At 37.2% G+C, this 18,933-nt stretch overlaps 1 protein-coding gene across 7 annotated transcripts in view; it reads right to left on the bottom strand.

The window, feature by feature from the left end:
• Positions 1–18,933, bottom strand: part of EVA1C (eva-1 homolog C) — an 83,831-nt gene that overhangs the window by 25,942 nt on the left and 38,956 nt on the right. For all 7 annotated transcript variants that reach the window (XM_027875653.1, XM_027875659.1, XM_027875656.1 and 4 more), the window contains 2 exons: positions 16,620–16,772; positions 2,985–3,128 (listed from right to left, as the gene is read on the bottom strand). In XM_027875653.1, the coding sequence (XP_027731454.1) occupies positions 2,985–3,128; positions 16,620–16,772 (297 nt within the window). The remainder of the gene's footprint in view (positions 1–2,984; positions 3,129–16,619; positions 16,773–18,933) is intronic.

Genomic DNA, 18,933 nt, shown 5'->3' with positions numbered 1-18,933 from the left:
TGCCCCTCTCCCACCCCCTTTACTTCTAACCCTTTTATCCAACCACTAAAATCCTCTTCGGATGTTTCCTTGTAGAAGAAGGTGACCCTGGATTCTACTAAGGTATGTGGTAGAATCCAGGGTCACCTACTAAGGTATGTGGTAGATTGCAAGATTTTGCAGTACCTACATTTTACCAAACTGGAAAAGCTTTGAATTCAGGCTCAGTGAATCATTTGTATCCAGCCTAATTTTGAAAAAGTTCATCTCTAGATCAGATACCAGAAAATTATTTATTTTAGCTATAGCAACACATACAAACCATTTGCTAAGTCTGTTATTACTAAATTGAAAAAAAAGTGTTTGAGAGACAAAGTAAGACCAATTAATGAGCAAACTTTCCTTATTTATTCTTAGAAAGATTCAATATGGGAAGACCTGCCCGATTAATGTTGTCTGGCCAATATAGTGAATATCTAGAGTTTAAACTTTATTAACAATATGTATACACTCTCTATTGCCAATGAAAATGAGCACAAGCCCCCAAATATGCCTGAAAAAAACGACCTTAGATAAAAAGCTGGGTGAAGCTATGAAAAATAAATAAATAAACATTTTAACATTTCTTTCTGCCATAGGATAATTAGCTGATTGGGGCCAGAGTATTTACATGTAAGAACTCAATAGTGGCAACAAAAAGGAAGACTCTTTTGACAGATTTTTTGACAGTCAGACATGCAACATTCTCCTTGTTTATTGAAAAGTGAATTTTGGGGCACCCCAAATTAGTCCAGCATGTTGTTAGTTATTGGCTGTTTCTGACAACACCAGCATCGTGCCTTGCAAAAATAGTTAAGTGGAAGGAGTACACATTGCCCCACCCTCCCTCCCTCACCCACAGGGCTATAATCTAAGGGTACGCAGGGCAGGGTAGCTGGCATGGCTTAGGAGATAGCAAAAGGTAAAAAGAGGGCAGAAATAATAAAACTAATTAAACTCTTAAGTTTAATCTTTTTCACAAAGGTCTGCTTTGAAAAATGATTACTAAATTACTCTCTGAAGTCTTTTTTTTTTTTTATCAACATGAACTCTTGTCTCTGTTGGGTGAATTTCAAAAATGTCAAAACTTGTGAGGCCATTAAAGCTAGCTGAAAAATATTTAAAAGCTGCAAATCTTTCTTGAAGCTTCAGGTTACACAGTTAAGGGACATTTGGCAGAGACAAAGATGTTTTAAAAAGCCAGCTACTTAGAAGATTTGATTCATTTAATCTGTCTGCTTTTGGAAAAACACAAAAATGCCCAAGAGTAAAAGTCTCCTCCCTCAGGAATAACTCACATTAGAGCATTCTATAGGCTGTTCCAGGTTTTGCAGCAGGGAGAAGGTGAAGAACACCCACAGAGATGGAGACTATCTTTAGGATAAATTAAAGCAGGATACTGGAAGAAAAAAACCATCTCATCACTGACCAACATCAATAATGGTCTTGGTGAATATATACGCTCATCTAAAAACTAAACACTTAATAGATTTCTGACTTACAGAGCATTTTTGAAAAGTAGATTAATACACATGCTACAATTGGTTTAAGTATCTGCAAAAGAGATCTGAAGATCTTGGAATTTGTGTGTAGATAATGGTAAGACTATAATCTAACCCAAGTACGTGAGATTAGGCCAGTAAGAAAATAAAATCCCTAAGCTATTCTGGATCTAATCCTACCTAAATCAACACACATAGGGCTATAAGCATGATCCTTTGAGGTAGCAAGAAAAAAAATGCTTAAGGAAAAAAACTTGCTGCAATTTAGATGAGCTCCCTAGGACCAGCACAAACAGGAGCAGCCATGTGTTGTGTATACATGCTCTCCCCAAAGTCTTAGTGCAGTTTTAAGTTTTAATAGCTTAATTAATATATAATATGATATATAATATTAATAATGTTAAGATAACCAATAATACTACATAATATTAACATTATATAACATAGAGTTTCCCAAAAGTCTTAATGACATTTTAAATTTTAATTTCGTAAATATGTAACGTATCCCAAAAAGTCTTAGTGCAGTTTTAAGCTATTAAAACTTAAAACTGCACTAAGACTCTTTAGGACAACCTGTATCTTGTAAATGCTAGTGCTGGTCTTGCTATAGCAGCAATCATTTAGGGACATTTGGGTAGAGGTGGGGAAGTATAATATGGGAAGGTTAGGTATGAATGTTTTACTAATAAAACAATTTGTTTTTTGACTATTCCAAAACTATTAAATAAAAGAATACAAATTGAGAAGCAATGATGTCCTTAGAAGACTTAAAACTTCTAGTTAAGACTTAAGTGACTGTAATGAATTAACTAGAATCTGGCAAAGAATAAACACTATTCTATCTTATTTCAAGGTGACTTCAAAAAACCAGAACAAGTATCATCGCCTAATAAGTTTATTATTTTGGGCTTACATATTAATTGATTAATTGCTGGCAAGAGAAAGAACTAGTTACTTAGGACACACAAGCTAGTTCATGGGGTTAAATGGTTGCCAAAGCTTTTGCTAAACTCTCATGACAAATCTGTATATTTTTGAAGGCTTCTGAATCCGCAGATTTAAATCATCATAGTTGGCTACATTAATTTCATCCTCATTTGCTTGTTCTTTTATACCTCACCAATTCGTTGCCAATCTGATTGCTATAAAAGGCTTTTAAAACAAATTTTGACTAAAGAGGAGACTGTTACTTATCTGATATGAATATAATAACTGGGGACAAAGAATGAAAAAAATATTTTTCCGGGATTTGTGGGAGAACAGAAGAGACTTGAGTTGTGGACTGGTTGGCTTGTTACATGCAGACTTTGGACGAATGCTATTATTATATTTTTCTACATGATTTCTCCCTACCAAAGGGGCAAGGAATTAAAAAAATTTAATAAAAAATCTAGAAATAAAAAAAATCTAAAAATAAAAAATTAGATGATTTAATAAAAAAAATAGTCCAAGATTTACTCTTACCACATGCATAGCCCACAGTGAGGTATTTTTTCACTCCTGGCAGACAAGGACTTCCAAAATGGTGATTGTTGACAATGATTTTACATCTCTGCTTTCCATAGCACCTCTTTGATAATACATCCAAGGCTGAATAAGATAAACAATCTGAAAGGAAAGAAGCAGTTACACAGGTTTTAGGCTCACTTTTCAGGCCAACTCAATGTACAGCTACCTGAACCTTTAGGTTCAAACTGGAATCTATTGTTGAAAGAATCCTAGATTTCAATTTGAAGTGAAACATAGAGATCGCTTAGTCTACAGAGGTGCAGCCCATAGACCACATGTGGTCCACAACACTATCGACAGTGAACCAGATTAAAACATAATTAGAAAATATTTAACAGAATAAATAAAAATACAATAAAACCTAAATAATATTAACATGTGTTTTTCTAAGTCAATATGCAGGCTGCAGGGATCCTTATGTATGGTTTAGTGGTCCCCATTCTATGAGTTTGACACCACTGGTCTAGTCTGATGCCTTCATTTTACATATGAAAAAACTAAGGTCTAGAGAGGCAAAGTAATTTGCCCAAGATTACAAGGGTAATAAGAGTAGCAGAACTGAGATCTGACATTAAGTTCCCTAACTCCATATCCAACACGTGGTGTGTTCATTTGATCTTAGTTATTTGTAAGATATAAAGAGAGCTTTTTTCAGAATTAGAGAATTGGAAGGGAACTCAATCACCATCTAGTCTACACCATACACGAAAAGAATCCTTACTGTAACATCTGATCATCTAACAGTCATCTCAAAAGCTAAGGCTGTGGTTTTTGAAATTAGCCTTAATCCATATAAATTATTGAAGCAAACAGAAATTCAAACTTTCATTGTTATTTTATGACTTTAGATACCCCACACGTACTCAAATATCAATCTGAAAATATAAGTGTTATAGTGTATGTATCATGAAAGGAATTCAGAAGAATTAACAAATGGTATTTGTAAGAAGTTGTTGTTTAGTCATTTTCAGTCATGTCCAGATCATCATGACCCCTTTTGGGGTTTTCTTGACAAAGATACTGGAGAGGTTTGCCATTTTCTTCTCTAGTTCATTTTACAGATGAGGAAACTGAGACAAACGGGATCAAGTGACTTGCCCAGGGTCACATGGCCAGTAAGTATCTGAGGCTGGATTTGAATTCAAGTCTTGATGACTCCAGTCCCAACACTTTATCCACTGTACCACCTTGCTGCTCCATGTAGGGGGTAAGTCTGTTTTTTCCTTATATAGGAATGTAGATTCACATAATCTACTAGATGGCTCCCCATCTACACAATCAACACATGTATGCTGATTACCTCTTATATTTAGGTAGATTAGGCTAAACATTGAGGGGAAACACACAAATAAAGCAAGCAATTTACAGTATAGTTGGGGAAGCAAAACAAAGTCTGAAAAAAAGTAATTAATAATATAAGGCAGGAAATACAGATGAGTAGTACAGACAGCAAGTATTCTATTGGTTTGGAGGAAAGTAAGATTCCTGGGAAGGGGAGGAGAGAAGACTTCTCAAAGGAGATAATAAGCCAGATATTGAAGGTAGAATCCAAAGGAGCAAAGGGCATTCCAGGTAAAGGGGAATGGTGTGCACAAGAGTGGAGAGTTAGGAGAGAACATGGAATATTCTCAAAAGAGTGAATAGACAAAGCTGACTGGAACAGGTTTGTTTAGAGCAATAGTGGGAAATAAGGAGAGAAAACTGCAAATTTGTAATTTAATATAATATAATTTAATTTATAATTAGAAGTCATTCCCCAATTAATAAATGGTAAAAGGATGTGAACAGACAATTTTCAGATAAAGCAATTAAAGCCATCTATAGTCATATGAAAAAATGTTCTAAATCACTATTGATTAGAGAAATGCAATTTAAAACAACTCTGAAGTACCATCTCATACCTATCAGATTGGCTAACATGACAAAAAAGGAAAATGATAAACGTTGGAGAAGATGTGAGAAAATTGGAACATAATATATCATCGGTGGAGTTGTGAACTGATCCAAATATTCTGGAGAGCAATCTGGAACTATGCCCAAAGGGCTATAAAACTGTGCATGCCCTTTGATCCAGCAATACCACTACTAGGTCTGTATCCCAAAGAGATCATAAAAAAGGGAAAAGGACCCATATATACAAAAATATGTATAGCAGCTCTTTCTGTGGTGGCAAAGAATTGGAAATTGAGGGGATGCCCATCAATTGGGGAATGGCTAAACAAGTTGTAGTATATGATTGTGATGGAATATTATTGTGCTATAAGAAATGATGAGCAGACAGACTTCAGAAAAACCTGGAAAGACACACATGAACTGATACCGAATGAAGTGGGCAGAACCAGGAGAACATTGTACACAGCAATAGCAACATTGTGCGATGACTAACTATGATAGACTTTCAGCAATACAATAATTCAAGACTGTTCCAAAAACTTGTGATGGAAAAATGCCATCCATATCCAGAGAAAAAACTATGGCGTTTGAATGCAGATCGAAGCACACTATTTTCACTTTTTTTTTTGTTATTTTTTGTTTTTTTCTTTCTCATGGTTTTTCTCTTTTGTTCTGATTCTTCTTTCACAACACGACTAATGTGGATATATGTTTAACATGATTATACATCTATATTATACATGCTTGTTGTTTTGGGGAGGGAAGGAGGGAAAATAATTTTGGAACTCAAAATTTTACAAAAAATGAATGTGTGTTCTTGACAGGCAGAAATCAACTCTGATTGGTTAACAATGAGATAATCAATATTATAAAGAGAGGTGGACCTATTCTAATGAGGGGCTGGGGGACCTGACTGATTATATCACTCTTACTCCTCTCTACCCAGACTACCTCAGTCTCAAGCCATCTAGATAAAGGCATCTACCAAGCACCCAAGTCCTCAGAGTAGAACACAATGGTCTGGAGTTCACCTAGATTAGGTTCTCTTTGTAAGGTTTTCTAGTTGGGTGGAGTAAGAATTCCACCTAGATATGATGGTCTACAAAAAAAAGGAAAAAAAAAAGAGAATGAAGGGGCTGCTAGATGGCACAGTGGATAGCACTGGCCCTATATTCAGGAAGACCTGAGTTCAAATCTGGCCTCAGACACTTGACACTTACTAGCTGTGTGACCCTGGACAAGTCACCTCACCCCATTGCCTCTCACAAAAAAAAGAAAGAAAGATAAGATGGTCTAGGTGGGGTAAATTTTGGGGCAAGGTCAGAAATGTCCTTGAGGTGCTGGACTTTGAATATGGAAATAGAAAGAAAAAAACCTGGATTCCTCCCCCATCCGACATTAATTGATTATTAATATAAGAGAGAAATAATTATTTCTCTCAAATGTTAGTTATAATTATTACCTGTATGTGAACATGTTGCACGACATTAATTGATTATTAATATAAGAGAAATAATTATTTCTCTCAAATGTTAGTTATAATTATTACCTGTATGTGAACATGTTGCCTTTCCTTGCTAATTTGCAAATTTTTTCATTATACCAAATGCATAGAGAAAGGATGAAAGAGAAAACTTAAGTGTCCAGTAGATGGGAAGTTTTGGGACACATGGATACAATCTCAGTTAGAATCAAAGAATGGGCAGTGAGAGACAGGTGAGAAAGAAGAGAGAGAGTCCATAGTATGTTTATAGAGTGGAAAATCAGAATGTTAACATGGAAGAAGACAGCATCCAAAAGTGTCTACCTTTTCTTAAACAAAGTTTTAAAGACTGAACAGAATAAGAAAAGAGATGAGGAGTTTTGGAAACACATTATGAGCCTAAAATAGAGGCATGATGTAGTAGTAATTGAGGCTTTGGTTATCTAGACATCTCAATCCATCAATCAATATTTATTAAGCACCTACTATGCTAACCACTGGAGATACAAAATGAGGCAAAAGACATCTCTTAGAGCTATCTCTCTCTCTGTCAAAAGTGAAACAATTTTTTGAGTTGATATAATGACATTTTCGTTATTTAAAAGGTGGAGGAACCAATGAAAGGAAAATTGATTCTGGATCTGATTCTCACCAGCAGGATAGAACTGGTTTTAAAACTGGCAATAAGGAAAGGTAAGAAAAATGGGAGTTCCTAGAGAAAAGTTGAAAAGTTGAAGGTGGAACATAGCCAGTGAGGATTTTGGGGAGACTCAAAAAAAGAGGAGTGGTTCTCCTCTCTTGTGGTTTGGCAAGGGCTAGCTCCAAGCTGTGTCCAAAAAGTGGGAACTTAATGAGTTGGAGCTGGAAGGAAACATGGATTTCCTTCAGGGGCAATCAGTAGCTCATGAAGAAAAACAAAAGTGGTGAATGGTGAAAAACGAATTAAGGTTAGGGATTGGTAGACTGGAAAACACGGAAGAAAGAAAGCAAGACCAAAGTTGCCTGACAAAAAGTACCATTAGAGTGGAAATCAGAGCTCATTGAAGAAAAAGTCAAGAGAACGTGAAAAGGAATTTTTGGTCTGGATAACCTGGACTGGATTGGACTAGCCAAGACAAAGAGAACTAGAAAAAACTAAGTAATATGGCAGGATAAATGAATGAATGATTGAAAAAGAGTTGTTCCAGAACTGAAAAAGGCCTGGGGATTAGGTAGGGAGAGAGGCAGCAGGCTCAAAGTCAACACTTTACAGACACTGTGCAGTTTACAAAGTCCTTTCATATATACTATCTCATTTAAGCTAACAATAAATCCAAGGGAGATTATTTTTTTAAAGGCAATTTTTAATAATGCCGAGTGAGGGACATACAAGATCAAAGGATTATTGTTTTAGAGTTGGGGAGGAGGGAAAAGAACAAGTATTTATTAAGTGCCTACTATATGCAAGGCACTGTACTAAGCACTTTACAAATGTCATTTCATTTGATCCTCAGAACAATACTGTGAGGTAGGTGTTTGAGGTCACCTAGTCCTCCAGAAAAGGAAATTGAGGCAGTGGAGAATGAGGTTCAATAACTTGGCCACTGTCACACAGATAGTAAAAGCAGAGCCAGTATCTGAATGTAGCTGCCTTGATGCCAAATTCAAGACACTTATGCAACTGTTTTCTTTAAATATGCACAAGAAGGTTCTGGTTAACTAATCTTAATGAACTAGAATCCAGGTGCCTCCAGTCAGTTTTGATTGGCTGAACTTCTGATTGACTGATTAGGAGTAGAAGCATGGATAATCCAAAAAGGAAGAAAATAAAAAAGTCATTTATATTTGACTCTAGATTGTGTTTTTGTACTTATAATAACAGCTGACAATAATAGAGCATTTTACATACATTATCTCATTTTACCCTCAGAATAACCCTGTGAGATAAGTACAACCAGTATTAGGATCTCTGAGGCTCAGAGAACTTCTGACTTTCCTATGTACACACACACATATGTGCATACATACATACAGCTGGTTAAGTGTTAAGAGGTACAATTTGAACCCAAGTATCTCTTGACTTCAAGTCCAGGGCTTAAAAGTTGTACTTTTTTTTCCTTTTTTTTAATGAAGCCACATGATTAAAACCTGATTTGGAAGCCCCCAGAAAGCTTCTCTGTTTGCCCATCTTTTCTCTCCACTGAACTCAAATTGGCAAGCTTCAGTAGAAAGACCTCTGGGGAGTGGGTAGTCAGAAGACTCTATACCCAGCTTTGCCATTGATAAGCTACATAACTCTGGCCAAGTCACTTAGCCTCTCCAAGGCAGGGATGTCAATGAAGCAAGAAGAGTCAGTGCAACAAGCCTAAACCTGAAAGAATCATTTGCTGGAGACAAAACTCAGGGTGGATAATTTACCCACAGATAACTGAGAATCGCCAACAGAGTTAGACTACCAACTATCCTACTGCAAGATAAAAATGTTTTTTTCTAAAAAGTTACTTTTAGGATCTTGTGGTTAGAGTCTAAAAGAATAAGCCCAAAAGATTTGGCTTTTTAAATATCTCTTTATAAAGTTTTACTGGTAATTTTTGATTTCTCATTTGTACTAAACTCAACTCCGAAAGAATGTTGTTGTTAAATAAATATTTAATGGGCTGAAAGGAATAAGTGTACAGTTGAGTCACGGTCATTATGTGCCCCTTATCTTTAGGGCAGCATGGTGGCACTGTGGACAGAGCAAGACTGGGAGTCAGGAAGACCTGAGTTCAAAAGCTGCCTCAGATACTTATTAGCTATGTGATCCTGAGCAAGTCATTTAATTTCATTTTCCTCATCTGTAAAAATGGGGATAGAACTAGTTCCCTTCCAGGGTTGTTATGAGGATCAAATTTTTGTAAATCTTAAAGCACTATATAAATGCTAGCTATTATTATTATCTTTACCCCCCAGGTTACTTCTACCAATTCCATGAATAATTATAATTGATGAAGGCTGTTTCATAATGATGATGATGATGATGATGATGATGATTGGGGAACTGTTGCCTAAGGACATTAACAGGTGTTTACTAAGCAAATGAAGACATTCTGCTTTGGGACCATACAGCCTGCACATTATAACTAGAAGACTATCAGCCAAGATGGCTGCCTAAAATGGAGTCATACAGCCCAACTCTCACACACTTACTCCAGCAAAAACCTGAAATTTCCACGAGATTCAGTAATGATCAAGACATCTGTCCAGTCATAATTATACAAAAACTTATCCAGAAGCCCAGAGGCAATAGGGATGGGACCACCAGGAAGTCTACCACTAGTGCAAGCCTGAGCCTCCCAGCAAAATCAGAAACAAGTACAGCCTGCAAGGTTCTGTGCCTGAAGAAGACAGAGTTAGCAAGAAAGGAGAGCCCCCACATGGAAGTCCAAGAAGGGATGAAATAAAATAGCCTAGTTCTGTTCAGAACCAGAGGAAAAGAAGATAGAAAGAGCCCCTTAATGACCTCCTAAAAGGAAAAGTCCTAGGAATGTCATAGCCAAAATCCAGAACTCATACACCCTCCCCATATATACATACATATACATGCACATATCCATATATACATACACATATACATACAAACATACACACACATTATATATATATATATATATATATATATATATATATATACACACACACATATATATTGTAAGCATAAGACCTGGCAGCTTCTATTATAAATGAAAAGAAATATTAGAATTCAATATTCCAAAAAGCAAAAGATACAGCTTTACAAAGCTGAGTATAATCCTACAAGAGAGAAAATAGACATTAATGGAATAAATGACTTTCAAGCCTTTCTGATAAAAAGACCAGAGCTGAGAAGAAATTTTGAAATACAAACACAGGAGTCAAGAGAAATCTAGAAAAGCAAATTTATTTAATCACCTGGAAGGAGTTGTATGGTAATGTAGTACCACTGTAAACCTGGTAAAACCTAGTATGACAGGTAAGGTCTGGAGACTTGCCTGTATGGATGTACAACCTCCAGGATGTATGTGCATACTAAGGTTCAGCTGGGAGACTGGGCATCAGCCTCTTCCCAACCATTTTGTTGCTTTAGCATAGCTAAAATTTAGTTTCCTGGGTCCTTGTTCCCCATTCCTGCTGAGCAACTCAGAAAATACCCTTCAGCACCTTATTGGTATTCAGAACCTCAAAACTTAATGGTACTGAGAGGTTTAAAAGGGGCTGATCAACCAGGGAATGGTTAAACAAATTGTGACATACGAATGTAATGGCACATTACTACACCATAAGGAATTATGAAAGAGATAATTTCAAAGAATCCTGAGTGTAGGATTGACCTGATACAGAGTAAAGTAAGTGGAACCATGAGACTAGTTTACATAAGAACAATATTGTTAAGAAAAACAACTTTGAAACACTTAAGAATTCTGACCAAGGCAATGACCATATCTCCAGAGGACCCATGCATGACAAAGCATGCTACTCATCTTATGACAGAGAAATTTATGGACTGAAGGTACAGAAACATGTTTTTGCATATGGCTACTCTATGGATTGGGACAGTTAAGTGGCTCAGTGGATAGAGCTCTGAGTCTAGAGTCAGGAAGACCTGAGTTCAAATCCAGCCTCAGACATTTACTAACTGTGTGATCCTGCACTTAACCTCTGTGTACCTTAATCCATTGGAGAAGAAAATGACAAACCACTCCAGTGTCTTTGCCAAGAAAATTGCATGGACAGTATTGGTGTATTATGGTCCATGGGGTCACAAAGAGTCAGACACAACTGAATGACTGAACAATAATGACTATATGGCGTACTTTTGCTTATTTGTTATGAGAGGGTTTTTTTTCCTCTCTAAACTTTTAATCAAATGGTGGGGGCTTCGGGGAAGAAGAAGGTGGCTAACAATAATGATGCCTAAAAAAGAGGCCCATTGAAAAATTTCTTAAAATGACCAGAACAGAACAGAATTTCAGAAGGAAGCATAGAGGACAATTTTTAACGTAAATGCAAAGATTTTATTACATACTTTTCTTTTTAAAGCAAGCAGTATGAAATGGAGATTCAGGGTTTCATATATAATCCTCTTTTTATGTTCTGCTACATATACAGAAATGCTATGTAATAATGCATAATAAAAAATAATTTAAAAAATAAAATAGAACTGGAAGCCCATTTTTATTTGGTTTCCTAAGACTAAAATAAGCTTACATTTTGTGAAATGCCAGAATGTCACTCTATATGCTTAAATCTATATGCCTATATTCTATGTGGCTTCTATGTGAACTAAGAACCATAATATGAGCCCACAGAATCTCCTTGAAGTCTTACTGTTTGCTAGGGAGTAGAATTACATCTTTTTAGACTAGCAGGAAAGTACTAGAAGTAACACTACAATATATTTCTATTACCTGTGTGACCTTGGGAAAGGCATTGTACCACTTTAGACCTCAGTTTACTCCACTGCAAAATGAGAGAGATGGCTGGACTAGATAGCTTGTGAGTTTCCTTTCCACTGTAAATCTATGACCTTGTGATCCTATGTCCCTTTTTTAAGCCTAAAAGGCATAATAGCCTGCCACTTAAAGTATACATGTTTATATTAAGACTCTTGAGGAAATGAAAGAATTTATCCTGGTGATAAATCTTCACTGGCTCCCCACCGCTCTAGAACAAAATACAAAATCCTTAGCTTGGCATCTAAAGAACTTCCCAATAAGGCTCTTGCCTACCTTTCCAATCTTATTTCAAATTATTCCTCTTAATGTACCCTTTTATCAAACTAGCCCACCAGCTGTTCACTCTGTGGGAATTTCCATCAACCATCTCCACCTCCTTTGTAGATGTGATTCTCCATGTCTAGAATGTACTCTCCACCTCTCTCTTAAATAATGCCTGACTTCCTTCAAAACAAGCAAGATGCCACCTCCCATGTAGAGCCATTCATGATCTCTCCATTTTTTTGCATTATCTCCCTTTTGAAATAATTTTTATATATTTTGAAGTTATTTCTCTGTGTATGTACTATACATCATATTCCCCCCCTCAGTAGAATGTTAACTCTTTGAAGGCAGGAACTGTGTCATTTGTGACTCTGTATTCCTAGCACCTAACACAGTACCTTTCACTTAGAGAGCTTAATAAATATGCATTAAATTGAGGTGAGATTGAGTAAAATCAAAGCACATTCTCATATATAATCCTATGGTGATCTGGAAATGATTATTGATGGTCATGTGCCTGCTGACTTGTTTCCTTTAAAAACCAACCAACCAACCAGTTTTCTACTCCTGGGCTGGTATTTGTGCAATTTCTTCTGGGCAAACTCTCAAGTTGTTAGATTATGTCCTTCCAACACGATAACAAGATATTTCAACCACTTTACTGTTATTATTTTTTGGCTGCTGCTTAATTCTGAGACTTAAGCTAGCAGTACTTTACAACGTATGTTTATAGAGATAATTAGGCCAGGCCCTCCTCATTGGAAAGCTCCTGGTAGTAGAAACCACTGGCTCCTTGATCTTTAAAAAAAAAAAAATTCAAGCCTGCCCACACTTGGCCTGGAGATGAGATTCAATGAGGCCTTTGATGATCATTGTTTGGTTTTCTCACTCTCTTCTTACAGGAAATAGCAGATTGCCTGGAGCCTACCTAGAAAAGAAAACGAGGCACAGCCAACCTGCCCACTGAATTTGCCAAATACCTTGCATGTTCATGTCTCCTGAACTGCTTATTTTTGCTCTCCCCATGCTGAAACACTGATTAAGCTGGCATTCATCTTTGTCCAAAGGGAGTTCTCGGCCTATCGGCTGCTCCTCAACTGATTATATGTGTTTCAATGCATTGGACTTGGGCGGCCTTTCCACAATCTCCTACAGACCTCATGATGAGGTATCTGATCTTAATTTTGTTTGAGCCTGCACAATGCCAGAACGTCATTTTTAGAAGAAGGCCTTTTGCACAGCACGAACGGAGCCAAAGAAAACATTCTGCTGTACAGACTCTCACTAGTTATCTGCAAGCTATCCTCCACAGAACTAGAACAGTTGTTAATCTCACTACTTCTGCACTTAGAAAAAAAAAACTAATTTAAAGCATTTGCATATCTATATATCTGTATATCTATATCAATTCATATGTATTTATTTAAAGTTCTTATAACAGAGCATACAGATATGACTCACATAAACAAAAAGCTCTTTAGGGCCTTCAATAACTTTTAAGAGAATAAAAAGGTGCCAAGAGCAACAAGTTTGAGAACTACTGGCATAGTAGATAGGGTGGTGGCCTCAGAAAGATCTGAGGTCTTGCCTGTAGGAAGTATTGAATTTTCTTAATTACCTTCTTCTCCCTCTATAACAAGGTTTTAGAAATCTCTTTTAGATTAGTGGGAGCATCATAATGGCTCTCTTTTTGCCCCCATAATGATCATATTCTCAATATTATTCTTCTACTGGGCAAAAGGACTGTGAATGGTAACATCAAATTGCGGACCAAGCATCAATATGCACATTTTCTACAAAAACAAAATCACAGGAACAGCAAAATATACATACGTACATGCATACATTTGTGTATGTCTATGTATATGCAGTGGTTTGACAAACTACAGTTGTGTCTGCATGTGTGAAGACAAATGGGAGAGTGTTTCAGGTGGAGTAGAAACTGGTTTCCCAGGGGAATAATGATTGGGATTCAGTCTGGAATCAGGGCACGCAGTTCTAAACAAGGGTCAGGTTGAATAAAGCATCTTTCTATGTTATATTATTTTTTCAAGGAGAGACTATTGTGTTTTCCTGGTTTCTCGTGCTAATTAAGTAACCTCTGCCTTACTTAGCAGTACCTGTCACAAAAGGCTTTCCCTGCCTCCCCCCCTCCACTATGTTTATTCCCTTCTCACAGAATCATAGAACAGGAAGGCTGGAGAAAGTATGGCATGTGTAGCATTGTGGGGTTAAGTAACTGTCCCCAAGTCACACAACCGTGCTGGACCGAGACCCCATATGTCTTAATTCTAAATGTAATCTTCTTTTCATTCTCCCATGATGTCTCTTATATTATATTTGACAATATTTGTCTCTCTTGTCCCAAAGAAATAACTAATACTTGTATAATACTTTCCATTTTTTTTCAAACATAATTTATTACAGCCTTAGAGGTTGAACTGGTGGGGAAGAAGAGGGATCCTTAGAGGTAAAACAGAAGAGAAATATGGTGTAGTAGAGGGAAGCTAGGTGGTGAAGTGGATAAAGTGCTGGGCCTGAAGTCAGGAAGACTCATCTTCCAGAGTTCAAATCTGGCCTCAGACACTTACCAGCTGTGTGACCCTGGGCAAGTCACTTAACCCACTTTGCCTCAGTTTACTCACCTACAAAATGAGCTGGAAGAGGAAATGGTAAATCACTCCAATATCTTTGTCAAGAAAACCTCAAATGGGGCCATGAAGAGTTGGACACAACTGAACAACAACAACCACAACAAATGGTACAGGGAAAAGTGGTAGACTTGGAGTCCAGAGAGCCCGAGTTTGAAACCCACACATATTAGTTCTGTGATTGTGGGCAAGTCACTGAACCTTAGTTTCCTCATCAGTCAAATGTGTATAAGAATATATGTGTGTATATGAAAAAACATGCGTATAAGAATATCTACTGCACAAGGGTTATTGTGAGGGTCAGTAACATGATGAACATAAGCACTTTGCAAACTTAAAGTTTTGAATGTCAGCTATTATTTTCTGGCTGAAAGCTGACCTTATAAAATGATACAATATTTAAAATATCCAACACTTTTTGGCTGACTCTTATTAATGATTTGTACAAAATCAACTGACCATGGATGGAGTCAGGGAAGAGCAGAGAAGGAACATTCTCAATTTTTCCCATAACTTTCTCATTTGGTCTCATTGCTTTGGGCTTGTTATGTCTTCCTGGAATCGCAACAAACAGGCCCCCCTTTCTGAGGACTGCACTCACACAAGGTGTTCCTGTACCAAATGGCAGTCAGCTTGATGAAAAAGAATGAACTTGTTCCTCTTTGATATCTGGAATAAAGGCTCATCTTAAAAGTCTATCTATGAGATGCTAATGCTTGCTCCTGTTTGGTTTTGTATTTTAGCAGCTCTGATTTTTAATCCTCATTGCAGAGCTCTTGTAATGAAGGGACTTTTCAAGATTCCAGACCTTTCTGATTGATTAGCATTTGTCCTAATGCCTATCCCTCATAAATTTCCTAGTGCTCATCTACTAATCTGACTTCCTGGTTTTGCCTCTCAGATTCTGCTAGGTAATAGAAATTCAAATGTCCACATTCCTTATTGTCAACTAACAGAAGAAGAGATATTCCTCCTCGACAATGTACTTTTCTCAGCTTAAAAAGGCCAAGGTCTCCCATTGCATCTGGGGCCATCGCCAGTAGATCTGACCTATGTATTGCCACTGGACTCCAATGATTCTGGAGGAGAGAGTGAGGTTGATGACTCTGCACAACTTTGCTCACTTAAATCCAATTCACTTACAAGTCAAGCCATCACCCTCCTGATGTCATTGGTCCTCTTGGAGAATGAAGGGTGAACAACAACACCACTTTTCTCAGGCTAGGCTAATAGATCCAGAGCTGGGAGGGATCTCAGAGACCATCTAATCCAACCCCCTCATTTAACAGATGAAGAAACTAAGAACCAAAGAGGTTAAGTGACTTGCCCAAGGTCACACAGGTAACTTGGGGGTTGGGAGAAAACACTGTGGAATTTGAATACAAGGCATTTATTTTAGAGCCAGTGGCTTGTTTCAATAAAACATGATGCCTCCTCACACCCATTAATCCTAAATAAAAATTGGGCGCTTTTTAGAGGGAAGGGCTAAAAATCCTAAATTCTGACCCTGAGTAGATTTCGGCCCCAAATTATAAAATAAATTCTCGGTAACATCTCTAATTAGAATGCCTGAAGGAAATTGAAATACAAGGCAGGTTTTGTTACTCCCAAGTCCAAGTGTTTAACCTAAAAGGATGCTTTTACAAACTGTGGAACAATTTACAGAAAATGAAACTATTATATCTCTTTTCTGTTTAATTTTTTCCCTATCTTCCCATGTACTTATTATAAACTTAATAGAGTCAATGTCCAATGGCTGTGTATAATCTATATCTTTTGGGGGGAAATATTTTACCTCAGCTCTTAATCCATTTCGACAAAATGCTATAATTATAGCAACACTTACCAAACTGAGGAAGATAATCTTTTTCAAAAGAGCAGATGTCCTTTTCAGATGCTGTTCTACCATAGGTTGCAGAATAAATGTTGAGAAACTTTGTCTCATGGCAGTGAAGTTTCAGCTCTTGGTTTTCACAAACAGTTTTGGTTTTGAATTCATCTGAAACCAAAACAAAATGAGGTGGTACCATCAGAAAGTGGCTTTTTTTCAGCTGCCTTTAGAAGTTCCTAAAAGTTCTCAGTCCTGCCACCCAAACAGTGAATGAAAAACTTGATGATTCTTAGCACCTTTTACTCTTTTTTTCTGTTGCACTGGCACAATGATTTCAGGAGGCCGTGAAGTAGGAAGATCTTTTGATAGATCTGTGATCTAAGTTCTGGGATAAAGTTAGATTTTCCACTGATGAAGATCACAACTTAACCACAACTTTTCATCCTGTCCAATTTTTATCCATGTCCCTCCGTAAATCCTTTGTAGAGAATCTACTCAATCAATCGAAAAGCATTCATTGGGGGCAGCTAGGTGGCGCAGTAGATAGAGAACCGGCCCTGGATTCAGAAGGACCTGAGTTCAAATCCGGCCTCAGACACATAACACTTACTAGCTGTGTGATCCTGGGCAAGTCACTTAACCCCATTGCCTAACCAAAAAAAAAAAAAAAGCATTTATTACATGTCTACTATATACTAGGAACTCTTAATTACATACATTGTTTTCTTGATTCTGCTCATTTCATTCTGTTTCATTTCATTTCATTCAAACTAGCAACTGTTTCTGTAGGTATTTCAGCACGGGGCTCTTCAGTCACCATAGCTACCGAAGACCCAGAAAAGAAAGTTATAACCACCAAAGTCCTTGGCACTATTAAATAATTCAAAGTCAGAAATTGATGGTTTATCAGTGGAAGTGACACAAAAGCGGATGCGTTACCGCTTGATTTAAAATGGTGACACCCTAAGGTCTCCTGGGCCTTTAAAACTGACTTGCCACTGAAACCTACTACATTTTCTGCCTTCTCCTGTTAGGATTGAGCTCCTTGAAATCAGGGACTGGTTTGCTTTACATGCATGTAAAGATGTATGTATATGCATGTGGTATGTGCATATACACAGTGCATGTACACATATGTGTACACAGATATATTCATTTTTAACAGTAACTTAAAAAATTTTTTGAATTCCTAATTCTCTCCTTCCTTCCAGTCCCTCCTCCACCTACTAAAAAAGCAAGCAATATGATATCAATTACACATATGAAATCATGCTGAACATTTCCATATTAGTCATGTTGTAAAAAGAAAAGAAAGCATGGTTTGCTTTTCAATTTCTATTTCCAATACTCAGCATAGTGTTTTGTATAGAGTAAGTGCTTAATGCATGCTTTTTCATTCATTCTCTCAACAAGGTTTCTCCAATGCATATATAAAGGGGCACTGAGTTTCCCTCTAGCTCAGATAATATAATTAAGGATGAAGAGATGTTAATGTATATTAACAAAATGTTAACACTCGGTGATCCCTTTACAAAGTGTGTGACCACACCGGCTAACAGAAAATGTGTGCCTTACTATTGCCACGCTCTGAATTTGAACTCACTTTCCCCAAGGATGCTGTGTGTATTGGGAGAATGGACCCTGGGTTTATTGGGTAAATACTGTATAGCTACTGCCACCCTAAGAGCTGATGTGCTTACTGGATGAACAGTGCAGACTTGTGATCTATAGTACTAGGAATATAACTCCAAAGGACCTGAAAGTAGTTGCCTTGCCTGGAACAACCCATCCTGCAAACCTATAAAGCTCAGTTTCCAATTCTCAGTTACCAGGTATAGCTCTCTCTTAAGGATATAGCCAGCTGTCTTCTTTCACAAATACAGACAAACATAAAATGAGTAACTCATCATACACATTATGCTCTCTGGAAAGGTAGATAGTTCATTTTCATCTCAGATCTTTACTCTCTGAGCAGCTCATGAGCTCCAGATCTCCTGGCCAGTCAGAAAATGGCTTGTGTGTGCAACATTCTTTAAGTGCTGGTACTTTTCTGAGGAGGTCTTCTAAGCTCTAGTCTCACACCATCAGTTGCCACTGGTACTTCAAACCAGATGTCCTAGAGACATCTCAAACTCAACAGGGCCAAGACATAACTCATTATCTTTCTCTTCAATCAGCCAGTCAAGCCACAAGCATTTGTTAAGCCCTTACTGTGTGCAAGGCACTACACTAATCACTGGGAAAACAAATGCTAGTAGAAAGACAGTCCCTGCCCTCAAGTAGCTTACATTCCAATGTGGAAAGACAACACATAAATTGAAACTGAAAA

This window comes from Vombatus ursinus, unplaced genomic scaffold (assembly GCF_900497805.2).
Source record: "Vombatus ursinus unplaced genomic scaffold, bare-nosed wombat genome assembly UNPS02014809.1, whole genome shotgun sequence".
NCBI lineage: Eukaryota > Metazoa > Chordata > Mammalia > Diprotodontia > Vombatidae > Vombatus > Vombatus ursinus.
This window is presented reverse-complemented; position numbering and strand designations above follow the sequence as displayed.